The sequence below is a fragment of the Myzus persicae genome, unplaced genomic scaffold (assembly GCF_001856785.1).
Source record: "Myzus persicae strain clone G006 unplaced genomic scaffold, MPER_G0061.0, whole genome shotgun sequence".
Lineage (NCBI taxonomy): Eukaryota > Metazoa > Arthropoda > Insecta > Hemiptera > Aphididae > Myzus > Myzus persicae.
Genome location: NW_019104121.1, coordinates 108,246 through 124,751, shown reverse-complemented (window position 1 = coordinate 124,751; position 16,506 = coordinate 108,246). Strand labels below are relative to the sequence as shown.

General features: G+C 29.4%; 1 protein-coding gene across 1 annotated transcript; it reads right to left on the bottom strand.

The window, feature by feature from the left end:
- Window positions 1-1,155: 1,155 nt before the first annotated feature.
- On the bottom strand, window positions 1,156-15,892 carry LOC111038948. Its single transcript, XM_022322218.1, has 13 exons — window positions 15,781-15,892; window positions 11,594-11,742; window positions 9,085-9,234; window positions 8,355-8,994; window positions 7,144-7,682; window positions 3,846-4,054; window positions 3,534-3,751; window positions 3,192-3,412; window positions 2,730-3,064; window positions 2,525-2,648; window positions 2,356-2,454; window positions 2,155-2,260; window positions 1,156-1,449 (listed from the first exon to the last, which is right to left on the bottom strand). Exons 1-12 carry the CDS (start codon window positions 15,824-15,826, stop codon window positions 2,243-2,245), a joined length of 2,748 nt encoding a protein of 915 aa, XP_022177910.1. The 5' UTR covers window positions 15,827-15,892; the 3' UTR covers window positions 1,156-1,449; window positions 2,155-2,242.
- Between the last annotated feature and the right edge of the window lie 614 nt (window positions 15,893-16,506).

Here is a 16,506-nt window from a genome sequence, read left to right as displayed (position 1 = left end):
AATATATAATAATTTCATTCGTTAAAGAATTTTTAAAAATGAAAATACTTTACTTGGATGTTGCTAAAGAATAAAAATATACTTGATTAACTAATGCATATAAATCCTAGCCCTTAAATACTAAACAACCGATCTTAAACTAAATTAATTTAACTGTTTATCTTAAGCGTATTTGTACTTAATTATCAAATGATATAGTTAATTTATGAAAATACAATTGGTATAGCTTTAAAACATTCACTTCTAACGGAGCGAGGTTTTCTTACAGCCATAGTAGGTAACAGCCATTTTATGAGCTATGCAATTAAATAATGATGACATTGCTTTGTACATCTGTGAAAAAAAATATAGTTTTAAAAGTGCTATTTTATTGTTGCCAGTCACAAAGATTCAGAAGAAATGGATTGGATAGATTATTTGAAAGAACCTTTCTTTATTATTGTTTTTTACATTTCATTTAAATGGGCTTCAAAAGTTTCAATTAGAAAATCTTAAAACGTAGTTTATTGAATGTCAAATTAAACCTTAAATTTTCAGTGTTGTGGTTAGTTTAAAAAATATAAATAAATAAATATAATATATTAATTCTGATTTCATTTACATATCATCAAACATATGTAAAAAAAGTGTATGATAGTGGATTTACAATTATTTTTTCATACACTAATGGCTATAAAATGTTAGGAATTCAATGCAAAGTGCATATTCAAATAGGTAAATAATAATATGATTTATGTGTAACAGATAATTAAAAAATGAAAATATTATTTTTTACATGAGATTTTTTTCTCTTTGTTGAATTTTTTTAGAAATATTAGGTAATTTTAGTGTTTTTAAATTTTTCAAAATTTAATTTCAAAATTTGGTCATTTAAAAAGTTCATGTATAGAAAATTTAACAGGTAAAAATAGTTCATCGCATCATAATGCAGCCTCAAGATGATGTTCACCGATAAAAACTACAACGCCATTTCCAATTGTTCAATCTTTGAATTGATATTACATTTTCTTATGTAGGTATTAAATTTGATTGTTTGTATGAAAATAAATAAACATTTTTAGTACTTTTTTTAAGGTAATTTATTTATTTCACAATATGGAACATACACAAATTCATATAACTAACATCACTACATAAATACAATAACAACATGGAATAATACATACATTGTTTGAACTAATTAAAATTACAAATATAAAAAATAATAATCATTAGTATAAGAGAAATGTGAAAAGATATTACGAGTCATAGCGGCATGTAGAGATCCAGTTTACTGCTTTTGGAGTCACTACATGTAATCACTGAAAACCGTGGCGGAATTTTTCTTTTTGGCATTCTATTAAAATGTGTTAACTGGCTGTATTAAATTTCCATAGTCACAAGCTAGATTAGTTTGAATCCCCCATCTACGTGAAAGAACTCTTACAATGACTTTGAACTGTCCACAATCTGTTATATAAATTCAGGTACTTAAAGAGATGTTCATCCATATGATTCCGCTATTACTGGGGTTAGCCAGTCCCACATTATTGTAGTTGTAGAGATAGCCTAAGGCAACCTATCCCCTGTTGTTTATTTTCTAACCCCTGTTAGGCTCCTGGAATTCAATAACAACTTGAGAGCATGTCTAAGCCAAACCAGGTTGAAGCGTTTCCTAAAGATAGGTCCTAACGACGTTTTTTCGCAATCATTTTAACAACTATTTGGTTATAGGGATCGACATTAGGCGGACCCGCGAAATTATGTGGTCGAGTTCTTTTGGATAATGAATTCAGTTGGCTTTTCTAAAAAGGATGAAGCGCATCAATAATATTTATTATAATAATATCTATAATTCCACACAATAGGGAGGTATAGGCTATCTGGGAAATTTCATAAGAAGTGTAGCGTTATCATCGAGTTAACTTATGGGGGAATTTTTGAGGACAAAAGGGATGTTATAGAGCGTTTTATGCATTATTTTTAGTACATAAAATTGTATTCATTTATTTTTCCACTGACACCCCCCCCCCCTCCACTAACACCAAATAAAGGCATATAGGCATGTTAGTATCACAAAAAAGATCACGCCCGGCATGAATTTTTCATTTCATTATTAAAATCCCAAAACAAAATATTACATAAATAATATTATGAGGTGTTCTTATTACTTACCAATAATTTTAGCATTTGAAATGTTCATGTTTACGAAAATTCATGATTGAAAATATGTGAACAATTTGAGCGTTTAGTACATCTATTTCTATTGAACGTTGCCATGCTTAAAAAATTTAATTTAATTTAATTTGGTGTTCTTGAAGAACAATGTCGTAATATTATGGTATTAAAATGGTATTATAATATAATCTATTATACTTTGGTTCCATTTCGGTCATCACAATCAGCATTATAATGGTTTCTTCTGTACAATTCTTGCTCAATACGTATACTTTGATATTCAATTATTTCATCAATCTAAATAAAATAAAAAACATTTTTGTTTATCTTTTGATTAAGATGTAACAATAAAAACGATGATATTTACCAAACTATTTTTTTTATAAATTTCGATTTTCTCAAATTTCCGCTTTAACTCGTTGTGTTTTTTTACATGCGTTTCCATTTGTTCCACTGAATTGCTGAACATAAAGCATTCCAAACATTTCCATCTGTAGTAAACAAAAACATTGTTAGTCATTACAATGTTTATGAAAGAGTGGGGAAAAAAATAACGAAAACAGTTGCTTTACAGTGTAAAATTTATTTCTTCTAATAAATGTTTGCGAAAAGATTCTTTTTCATCAATTACGAACTCGTTGCATATGGGACATTCGTATTTGACTGTTGAATATAATAATTTCAAATAATTTTCTAGTTGGCCGGGGGGGTTGTCAAGTATTTTCTCTTGATCTTCTGATACAACAAGCGATTTTGTCGTTTCCCGTGGTGCGTGTAACGCGGGCGTTGGTTCTGCGACAACGTCAAAAGCTTCCAGCACATTTTCCAAATGATTTTTTTTACTCGGAAAGTGTTCATCGACGTTTATTTGCTTATTGGCCGTTTGTAATTCTACATCTGGACTAATCTAAAAAAAATTATTTTTATTTTTGAAAAACGGTCAATAATTTACTAAGACAAGTACGTTAGCATAGTACACGTCTTGTTAATATATTATTTACCACACATTTTATCATGCAGCTATAAGAACTTACCTTATCAAAATGTACGTTCAAGTACTTTACTTCCATGGATGGATGTTTCAACTTGAAATGTCGTTCAAACACATAATAATCATTGCTATCATATATACACATAGGGCATTTAAACATGTTTGATATCTTATGAACTATTGATAGGTGTGCAGAAATTTGAGTTATTGTATATTTAATACCAGGCATACATATATTACATTTCCATTCACATATTTCCTCATCTATTACAAGTTTAAAGAAATAAGTAACTGACATAACATTAGCTGCACATAGTTGTACATATAGAGTTCAAATCAGTTATTTACTTATACAAATTAACCATAGAATAACATATACACAAACCTGGATTACCACTTCTGATTGCTACTATATTGAATTTATTCTCACCGTTCACTCTAAACGGATGCTTCCTTTTCTGGTGTGATTCTATTTTTAAACGATTATAATGAATGTAATCACAATACTGACAAATGTATAATTCAATACCATGAAAATTCAAATGCAACTCAAAATCACGTAGATTATAAAACGAAACAATTAATGGCCTACAATGTAGACATCTAGAAAAATGTATACAAAAAACATATTATGATGAAATAGAAACAAGTTCCTGAAGTTGGGTGATACTGCTTGTAGTAACTTGGTCATACTTACACATAATAGAAACACTTTCGATGAAATGAATTGCGTATATGGTGCTCCAGATTTTCCATACTGACACCGATATAATTACACAATAATGGACATGTAAACCGTTTATTTCTTGGAACAAACTGGGGAAAATAACTGTTTGGTTTGTGTAATGGAGGTGTATAGTTAAATTTTAATATAAAATCATCTGTATTATTTTCAACTGTTCTTATCTGAAAATAATGTTTACAATAATTGATATTTAAAGTTGTGCATTATACAGGACTGTAAAAACCAAATCAATTAAATTGATTTATTCAAAATTTAAAACATAATATTTAAAAATAATTGTTTATGATTAGTGGAAATGCTACCTTTTTATTTTGTTTTACTTTACATGAAGGTCCTTTTCCATGGCGGTTCAGGTGTGACAAAAGATGAGCTCGAAAAATAGTTTTGAAATTGCACAGTAAACATCATACTGGTTTCGAGAAGAATTGTGTTTGTCTATTGCTGTCAATATCGGCAGGATAAAAATACATAGATCTTGTAACAATTCGAATAGTATCGTATAACCTATGCCAGTTATGTTTTTTTTTTGCCAACGGAGGTGACGTTTTACAGTTTTTAATAATAATAATAATAATAAAGTTAACATATTATAATGGTGAATGAGGATTTCGGTAGCCCAAACCGAGTCTGAGATTTTCAATAAATAATTTCATGTGAAGTTGTCATATTATGATATGAAACCGATTTCTTCAGCTACATGGTAGATTTTTAGTACAGGTAGGTAATACCCAGGTGACATTAAAAGAAAGTCATGATATGCATGAGTCAAATTTGAAATCAATGATAAATCAATGAATACGAATAAAAATTACTGAGAGGGTGGAACAATACGGGTGTGAATTGCCATGTATAAGTCTACTAAGGATTCATATTTTACTATACTATATTATATTCATGTTATGATAATAATTTATTAATTCAGCAGATTAAACAAGTGGCTTCATTCATATTTTACTACTTAGGGGACATGAGTAAATATTTCACAGGCTCTTTAAAAAAAAAATAGGCTCTTACTAAAACACTTTTTGTTTTTTTTTTTCAATATAATGAATTCTCCAAAGTATTTCTGTGTTATTGAACTGGAGTGGAATATATTGTTGCATTTAGTATTGACCTCCCAGTGTATCAGTGTTATTTTAAATTAATAAAATTAGAAATTTGTATAGAAATGTTATATAATTGTAAGTGTTGAGTGTACCTCAACATTTTGTAATATATAAATATAATAGTATTTGTTAAATTTGAATTCTATAATAAATGATTGTACTCTATCTTGTACTTAAACGATGAAAACAACTTTCTGTGGAGACAGAATGTTGGCCTATAATATTTTAAGGAAATTTTATTTAGTTTTACTTAAAACCATCTGAATTTTTGTGAAATTCTCTTTTCATTGTTTGAATTGTTTTTAAAAAATAAACAACAATGGGTACAAATCTTTGATATCGGATAAAATTGTTTTTCAACATCTTCTAATATACCAAAATGTGGAATCTTATTATCAATTTCATTTTCATTTGTTGTCAATAGTGTAAGTAATGTTTTGTATTCTTGTAAATTTTGTGTTCACTGACTACACAACTTTTTATGGAAATAAATTCAGCTGAGAGTTAGTTAAGCTGAGCTGATACATTTTTTATAAACATTTATAAAAATAAGTGAAACTTATTAAATATCTATAATTACCTACCCTAGAAAGTGCAAAAATATTTTGAAAATTATATCATATCTATTAAATGCTAATATAAATAATTTATATAAATATACATTTTTTTGTATCTTTATAAGTATCTACTAATATCTTTTCGGTGAGTTGCTCGATAACCATCTTATTAATACTTTCTTCTTGGTTTTAAACAATTAATACATTTAATAGTACAGTAGGTATTATTTATGGTAGGAAGTGAAGACGTTTAAATAGTAGAAAACTCATTATGTCAACCTTCAATATTATTATTAATTCTTGGGAGTTTCTAGCCTTTCAAATGATCAAAACGATTTAAAATGCCAATTGTGAATCAAGGAAATTTTTGTCTTCTTACCCTATCTAAAATTCCAATCTAGGTTCTTTCAAATTATGAAATTATCGGTGACAACAGTTCCTAATTTTTTGTGTGAAATACATTTTTTAAGAGACCTTAAGCGACTTCTGTCACCATTTTTGTAGGAACGAAAGTAAGCAGAGATCATTTTCTCCACTCTAGAGCAAATATAGGATCACTAAAATATTAAGGAGATGAACCATGTGCAATGCCTTCAAATCGCTAAACTTATGAAAGAAAACCTTGAATTTTCGTTTTTGGAAATTTTAATTCAATATAATTCATTAGTTACTGTTTTTTCGAAGTCAATTAAAAATGAATTTGGATTTAAATCTGGTTTATTAATTTTAAACAACATTGTAGTATAAGTGCTTTGTTTTTGACCGGTTAAAAATATATTCCAAAACTTATTACATTAGAAAATTGAATTGCATACATCGTATAATTGGTAAAATAAATTGGGACATATTAAAATGTACTATGAGCTAACCAGTGTTTCAAACATAGCAGAACTCCTAAATTTGTCCATGTCAAAAAATAAAATTTCGATCATCAAAGTATCTAGAATTAGCACGGGGGAAAAGAACCTCCTCGCCACTCAATATCTTTTTGGATAAATCTTTAAATAATTTGGATTGGCATTGGCAATTTGTTTAATTTGGCATGCTCGTTGTGTTGTTATTCTTAAAGCTCTCGGAGCTTAGTAGCTGGGCTGATAATGAATAAAATAAATTGTTAATATAAAAATAGATTAGGTACAAATGTATTTTTAAATTTAATATTTGTTGAGTTGAATCGTAGTGCGATACAATTTTAAATGTACTAAATTATGTATTTGCTGTAATTACGGTACTCAGTTGATGAGCGCTGGAATTACATTGTAATTTATAATCAGTACTATTAATGACGAGTATTTGGATGAAAAATGTATACGATAATTCGTATCTAAGATTAAAAAAAAAATCAATAAAATTGATTTATTCCATAATTTTTGTTAGGTACATAGATTTTCCCATTTTCCGTTGTTTTTTGAGAGTTTTTCCCAATCATTAAATGTAATTAAATTCTTGTTTTGACTGCTTTTCAACTATATCAAATATGATACCAGAAGCCACATTCAATGTTGAAGATTAAAAATTTAGAACTCACACACATTTTATGATTCAAAACGTTCGTAATCCAAAAAAATTATTTTACTAATTACTTACATCGGTGCTCTCAATGGAATGTTTTCTTTTTGTGGTTTTGTATGGTTGTTCTGATTCATCTAGATTGATTTTAATCTGCTGTCTTGAGGTATTCGTAGTATTCTTAATAACTGTAGTTAATTGAGAATCATCAAGTTTCTTTTCAACTTTAGAACGTTTCATACGGGAGATGGCTATATTTTTAAGGATTTCGGAGTAAAAGGTACCATCATTTGCTGGTATTTGTCGTTTCAAACACTTATCTTCGCAAACGAGAAATCGGTCTTTTTCGATATCAGTCGCGTTAAAATCTAAGGGCACGAATACGACGTTGGAGATATTGTGTACTTCTTTTACGTGGATCTTGGCAATGTCAGTAGATGGTAATTCTAAGTTGCAAAAAGTGCATGTAAAACAGTTCGGAGTGAGAAGCTTCGAAAGTTTTACAACATCAAATGTCGACTCCGACTGTGCCAAGCAGAAAGTACACTTAATAGGAGTTTCTAAAGGACACCGGTTCAAGTGGTCTTCATACGAAATATAGGCTGGGATGACTTTATCTGAAACATATGCAGTTACAACCGTTTTAAAGTTTGATGTCCAACTTAACAATGACGAATTCAATTCATAGGCGTCATAACAGTATCGAACCAATGGTATAACAACCTAAGCATTTCTTAACGGAAAACTCATGAAGATAGGTTTGTTCACTTTGTCACCTCCACCATATACAAATGAGTATTATAGTAAGATTTTAAAATAAGAGTTCTTGACAAATTAATACATATTGAAATATTTTTTATAATTACACTATTAAATTGATTTTAATATTAGGTTAGGGGACTGAAAAAGTCATTCAAGACTTTAAATTGTAATTACACATTAATTTATTTTTATTTTTCTTATTTACTACTAAGTAAGCCCTGACCCTCCACTAAACCACTCTTACTCATTGTTTATCTAATATTTGTTAGACGGAAAATAATCGTTCACATATTATAATGTAATATGGTTAATAATTGGTAAAACTATTATTCTAACATGACCATGTATTATATATTATACACATTTAGCACAGCCTCGGGATAGTCGAAGTAAAGTATAACATATATTTGAAGATTAGTGGGATTCAATTTACATCACGTGACTAAGCCTCATCTTATTTGCTCCTATGAAGTCTATCAAACTTTACTAAACGTAGGTACTATTACCCTTATTAGAAATCAACATACTCTGATCCAACGGTTCGTCGCATGAAGGGATTTCTAAAGATTTTTCTTCAGTTTTTATTCCAATATCATTTTTTAATTCAAAATTGTTTATAATATCATAATTTGATAGTTGTGATGAATTTCTTTTGTCTTTTATAATTGAAGCCCCAACATTTGGAATTCGTTTTGCATCTATTGGAACATTTCTTTTCGCTTCATCAGATTTAATAGTTATATTTTTGTTACCAATAGCCGGTTTTAGTGTATTTTTTGAGGGGCGAACAACTTCTTTAATACTTCTTCTTGGGAGTTGAGTAGCATTGTCGAATTTAACTGTGTTCTCATTAGCACATGTATTTCCAGAATCTGATTGACAAATTTCATTATTGTGGCTTATATTATAAAATCTCTCAAATTTTGCATATATTTTGGACCAATCGATCGGTTTATCGGATCTTGAGGGCTGAGTTATATTTTCAAAGCCAACTGTTTTGGTATTTGTACATGACGTGTCAGCTGGATCTGCTTGACGTTTTTCATTAATTTGACATTCTTTTTTACTAATATCTTTTAGTGATTTAACATTCACTACTTTTATTATACCAGCCGGTATACATTTCTTAATATTTAAAATTTTTAGATTTTCTATCTTTTTGTTGTCCTGCAATAAATAATTGTACAACATATTCATAATTATTGTTATTATATCCTCTTATTTATTATAGACTTTCTTCTTTAATAAGGTACTTACACAAAAATTGTTTATAGGACGGCGCTCCAAACATAAAGGTTCATATTCAAAATGCTCCATCGCTAAATGAATTATCATAATATTGATAAATTCAGCACCAAACAAGCAGAAAATACATTGATATGTGTTAAAACTGTGCAAATTGAAATGCTGAAAAACATGAATTATAATATTTTACCAGAAATAATTACTTTAAATATAATTGGTAGGTACATTATAATTATTATGTCTGGGCATTTTCGAGTTAATAAGTAAAAAGTTAAGTTGATTTAACTTAAACTCAACTCATTTGCGACTACTTTAACTTTAAATAAAATTGTAGTTTCTTAATTGTCCCAATTCAGTTAATTTTGAATTGTCATATTATCCAGAAAAAAATTTTTGTTTAAAATACCGTTTATAACTATACATTTGTTGAATATAGGAAATACCTATAATAGGAAAAATAATGTTTTAAGTATTTATGAAGAATTTTTTATTAATATTGGTAGATAAACACAATTTATCATATTAATTGACATTAATATAGGGAAAAAATTAGTTTCCCATATAAGTTCATTAATATTCATGATCAAGGCCAAGGCTTGGAACTTTATGAACAAAAAAGTAATAAAATGTGTGCGTACTTATGCGTTAAAAAACATCAAAATATGTGGTATAACATGCAGTAAAAAATTTTAAAATGACTCATGACTATATTGTGTCATCGAATTAAATTCTTAATCCTCCTTAATACGATCATTGCGGATTGTATATTATTTAATTTAGTTAACTAATCTGAGTTTAAAAAAAATCATTTATTTGCCCAGCATTGATTATTATACTTAATTTTGTGGTTTTTGCAGAGAGACTTGAAAATTTAAACGACATAATATGTCTCAGATTGTTAATTGAAATTTAAATATTGATTAAACATAAACTTGAGAAAAATCAAATAGTTTTAAAGTAGAATATATTTAATGTTATGTAAAATTATAAAAATTGTCGATTAAATCAGAAGTATAAATTATAGCATGCTTATGTGATATTTATTTATATTTATTTAATGTTATATTATAATGTGAAAGTTGGAGTTCCATCAATGAACGGTTTTCTCCACACTTATACGGATGTACGCATATCATTATTTATTTAATTTACAACAAATGTTCAATTATATTTTTTGTTATGTAACATTGTGTAGATAGTATATTTTACTAAATAAAAAATAAAATAAAGTAAATCTCTATATATAAAGGAAATACTTCAGCAATAATCAACGCAGAGCCAAACCTATTATCGAGTTGAAATTTTGAGGATTGATTAATATTATAATGTCAAGTTCCACTTGGAAAGGATTTCTCAAAAATTTGATTTTAAAGGGTTGAAATCAGCAAAAATAAATCGTTTACATAAAAATTGTATATCTATATACATTATATATATTTTATAGAACGGCGACCTGTGTGTTTCTATAGCGACATGCAACCATAACTTTTTGTCCGTCTAACTACGTGTTTGATTGGAGTGTAAATATGAATTGTTCCGAGAAGTAAAATTCAACAATCTATATTTATCTAAGTATATAAAAATAAATCCCTATTTTCCTTTATCTCTTATCATTTAAAATAGATCCATCTATCTCATACCCATGATATAAAACAGTTTATAATAGTGTTAATTTCACAGTGGAATCAATCGGAAAATGAACGAAATATTTTACAGTTAGTTTTTTGATAAGTGTTTGTTCAGCATGGTTAGTTTAAGCAATCACGATTAAAATTTTAAACAACCAGTGGGCCGCTGCGCCGTACAATATGTGTATAGGTATACAATTTGCACGTTTATTTTAATAAATAACTAATTTTCCAAGTAACTTTCTTAATTTTTTAGCAGAACTTAGTATTTTTTTAAATTTTTTGGTTGCCATTGGTTAATCGGACCAATCAGGTTTCAGCATGCATCAAATCGAATTTTAGTACATTGCCTACCTGCAAGGTGGCTGTTGGCAGAGTTACACTTATAACCGCTCATCGGTGTGTAGACAATCAAAATAATTAATAAAATTAAAATTAAACATATTATTCATATATTATACAGTGTACCTATACCTAGCGGGGTCCGCAATCCACCGCAGGCGGATAGTCTACATGATAACATACTGTTCACATTATCACAAGCGAATCTCATATAGAGTTGGCATTTTCAATGGGCAACTAAGTTATGAGTATACAAGCAAATATTATTATTATTATTATTGTTGTTGTTTTATTTACAATTCAGCTAATACTACTATTTAGTACTTGATATCATTAAGTAAAAGACATTTTTTTCTTCTTTCTCGATATCTGAGGGGGTAAAAGAAGGGTTTCTTATATAGCTATACAATACAACGCAGTAACGCCGTGACGGGACAGCAAGTATTGTGTAAAGAATTTGTACAGAGTCTTAAAAATGTGTTTAAAAAGAAACGTTATCAAATTATAAATATATAAGCTAATTGCCTAAAATAAACAAATAGCATGCTTACTTTAACGAATGATGTCGGGTTGAGTGATACAAATTCATTTCCATCACATTTATCACAGATGTCACAATAGAACTGGTCACAATTAACATGATCCTGGCTCAAATGATACAAGAAATCACTATTGAGATAAGAATAGAAATCGCAGTTTCCTAAATGAGTCAAAATAAAATATAGACTTAATCAGTGAGATAATATCGATTTTTTTTAGGAATAATATTTTAATATTATTACACCTATGGAGCAGTGTGATTCATTTATGACACAACAATCCTTATTTCAAAATAAAACTGACTTTTTTCAAAATATTTTTAATTTCATGGTTTCAAGTCGTTACAAAACAAAATTTTTTAAAGGAAATTTTTTAAAAAAATTATATTATAACTTTTTGAATGACCAAACAGTAAACACAATTATAATTTCATATTCTAAAGCAAAATATTTTTCTGACTATTTCGGAACGTAAAAATAAAACTCATGACGAATATAGTGTCTATGAATTATAAGTATTTAAAGCGCAGACGGGCGGACATGGTTATCTCACAAAATATTGGTCTAACTATACTAAAATCATCAATAAATTAAAATATACTGATTACTCATAAATTACTCGTCCTAAATTCGGTTTTTATGTATCAAATACTGAAACAAATATTCTGCTTTAGAATATGAAATAATAACTGGAAATAGTCGTTCAAAAACGTAAAAAACTTAAGCACCTATAAGAATATAAAATATAATTTTTCAAAATCTTGTGTTAAACCAACGTCACATCATGTAAAACATAAATTTTTAAAAATGCAATACTATACGAAATAATCAGTAAACAGTTTTGTGTGATAAAATAACCACTCAATATACAAAGCATATTTATGCATTAGATACCTACAAAGTTAGTAAATTAGTGTGGGATAGTAATATAGATTCGTAGAAAAAAAAAATTAACTATATCTATATGTATATTATCAAAATAAAATTATAAAATGTGTATCATTTAGTAAAAAAAAAATACAATTTAATAAAATAATACAGACTGATAACCCTAAAACTAAATCAGGGGTATGACACTGTGATTTGGCTAGATCAATTTATTGAGTATCGCTCTATATTGTCCTACCTATGACTAAATTAAAATTATTATGGTCTATTGAAAATAGTAATAATCAAATGAAACATTTGAAATTTAACATTTTAATATTTAATCTAATGTTTTGTGATAAATTTAGTAATAAAATGGTTCAAAGTTTTGTGAAAATTTCAAATAAAAAAAAACCGTTTTGAAGGAAACTTAATGATGTCACCCCCAAACCTCGTTATTGATAATTTAATTTCTGAACTTCAATTTTAAGTTTAAAATAATGGTCTCAAAACCCTGCGAAATGTTCGTAAGAAATTTAAAACTCGGAGAGCTGTGAAACTTAGTTCTCAATAACACTTTTTCTACATTTGAATACTGTGATCAAATTCAGGTGGTAACAGTATTTTATTTTATGTATTATTACTGTTTATCCTTAGTGTTCTTTCAACATCAAATATTTTTTGTTGTCATAATGTTTTAGAATTTTTTGTCTTTACGGCCGTGTAATAACTACAATAAGTCTACAGTGAAATCTATTTTACTGACTATTATAAGAAAACGTGCCTGAACGGATCGAAAATCATTTAACTAATTAGAGATTAATTATTAATGTATAAAATACTTCTAAGCTAGAATAATGGTTATGAAAAGTGTTTTAAGGAATTTAAAATTAACTATTCCACGACGCATTGTATAATATTAGTAAATAAAAATTTGAGGTGGGTTGAACTCGAATATATTGTCTTGGACCTAAAATTTTAATCAAATGCAGAACAGAAACAATTTAGTAGGTATTTTAGTGTGATATCGCTCAAACCGAACATTTCGTTTAATACCTATACTAAACTGAACCTGAACCGAGCTTTTGAATTAATTTACAAATAAAGCTTTTTGGTTTTATGTAAAAAAAAAAAAACACTTACAATCATGTCAATATTTACTGAATTTCAATATTTTTGTTCGAGTTTGTTAGGTTCGGTTTATTCACATTCAAACTCAAAGTGTTGAAGACGATAAGTAATAACAAGTTAGCCAACGACCGACACTCACACACACGCACATCACCGTTAATTTGTATTATTTTATTTTTGTATTTAGTGCCGTGTGTGAATTATATAATATGAAATTATCGTTTTATTTTTGTATCTATTTAAATGTGTCCAGTGTGTTGTACCTATATTCCTAATATGTAGATTAGTAGAGGGCTATCGCACTTCGCCGAGCCGGCACTGCGATATTATGATTTAGCACGGCCGCCGCAATCAACGATATCATTTTAGTCCGTCCAGTGTTGTCAAAAGAAAAACGTGAACCCCACAGGCGCGAATCGCCAGTAAAATTGTATTTTCATAAACAGTAAAACCTGTCTTGGGCGGAACTGCAAGGGACCAATAAAAATTGCCCCTTTAGGCAGGTTTCCATACAACCGAATAAAAAGGAAAATTCCGTAGTAGCATTGGGTATAGATATCTATACTCAATGGTAGTAGGTATAGAGTTATAATATTCTGCACGATTAAGGTTGTAACATTTTCCGGCCAATAATAAAAAATATCAAAAGCTACATATCATAGGCCTAAACTTAAACAAATCTTTGAAGACATTATGATTTATGAGAGCAAATGGGTACAACGATACGAAACGACAGGTAAACTACGACTACGGTGACAATAATAATCACTGATGTGTAGATTCAAGACAAATGTACTTATCTGTCGATACGTGTTAATCGCTGATCTTAATGATTGATTAGTAGCAACATAAATGTGGGTATCAAAAATATTTTTGTTCATTTTATGATGAGTTTTCCATGTAAATGAGGTGCATATGATTTGCGGGACCAATAAATAGCTTTCCGTTTTACGTTAGACAGATTCCGTCTTATCAAGGGTTTAATCCTATGTTAAATTATGGAAATCTGCCGGGACCATAATAAATTTCCGCACAGAAAAGGATTCCGTCTTATCGAGGATTCGGATTAAACGGGTTTCACTGTAAATTTTTGTATGAATTTGCCCGACCCAAATCGCCAGTGTTTTTTTATTGTACTTGGTGTGTGCGCTAATCGCCACTTTTCATTTTTTATATTTCGTATTATATAATATCGAGTGTGTCAATTATAATTTATTAAGCCGCACAAGTAGCAGCTGGCCAGCCGTGCCCCGTCAAATTGTGAGTTTTTAAACCTTATTATTACTTTTATTATTATTTAACATATTTAGTTGTTGGGCCCGGAAGGGCCATCATATTGTTATTTATTCTTTTCGGCCAAAACGGCTGTGATTTATTATAATATTATTATTGTACCTTTTATAACGTTGTGTTGCTGTGAATTTGTATAATATATTTATTGTACTATTAGCTATATCGTGTATTACACGGTAACGCAGAGTTACCAGAAACCGCGTTATCGTTATTTTGGTTTTTAAGCACGCACCCACACATATGCACACCTACACACCCACCACACATCAGCACTCAGATCTTTGCTCGGCGAACCCGTCCACTTCTCTCGAGCCGCTATTACACACATTACACGTCACATAGGTCGGTCATAGGCGTGCGCAGACTCCGGTTTCAGGGGCAGCAAGAGATTAATTCGGCCCATTCTTCAAATTCACCATTAAACCCAGCCCACAGTTTTACTATTTTTGCTATTGGGTATCAAAATTAAAGTTGTATTGATTATTTGTTTGTTTGGATAAACCGTTGTACAGTTTTTATAATAGACAGGTTTTATATTGATAAATTCTATAATCATAAAATATTCATGTCTATACTTAACCAAAAAAAAAAAAAATCATTTGTGGAAATATAATTTTACCGAGGCCCATTATTTAATATTTTCCGGCCCCGGTAGCCCCAAATAAAGTCCAGGGGCAGCATACGCTGCCTCTGCTGCCCCCGTGCGCACGCCTAGAGGTCGGTCGGTGTGTGTGTTGAGCACAGCGAAATATTTCGGTACCGGGCTCACGGTATTGTTCGTTCTCGGCTCAAACTCAAAGCGAACACCTAACCTGGAGTTTGGTTCGATCGGTGGAACTTCGAACAGTTCGGCTCAACTCTAGTAATAGTTGCGTATAAATTATTTAGAATAAATTGCCAACACTTACCGATGTTACAAACGTAACGAGACACGAATTTGTTAAAGTCAACCATCTTAACAATTTCCCTACTGCTGCCATAAACTGTTGGATCTTGGAGTTTTAGTATCGAAGGCTTCTGTTCTTTGTGGATTATAAACTGAACAATAAAAATAAATAAACAACGGTGATCAATACATTTTATAGAAAATCACACCCTTTATGGCCAGAACGACGACGATCGAATTATTCGGAGCATCCGAGTTGGGTTCCTAACACAGGTAGTTTCATAGTTGGTCCCTGGGTCGTAGCCCAGTTGCGGCCCATAGTAACCTTTTACCTTTTCACCTATCAGATTATTGGGGCCCGTACATAATATATGGGAAATACGATATTCTGTGGCTATCAAAACTAAATAAATATCCCGATTGCATCCAATATAAGTATAATTATTGTATTTACTGTTCATGGGATTGCATGAGGGACATATAGTTGTATATTATGATGTTCACTATTGATTATTAAATTAGTGTTGTCTGGTTGTTCGTTCTATGAAGCGTAAGGGAAATGTACTAAATTATAAGCTAAAAAGACAAAAAAAAAAAATAATAATATTTAATTATAAATTATTAACAAAGCTGGGTATTAACGAGTAAAAAGTTGAATTTAAGTTACTTTTAACCAAGTTACTTAACTAGTTACTTTTATTTTCATATTTAATTTCTAACTTAACGAATCTGTTTTTCTAAAGGAAAA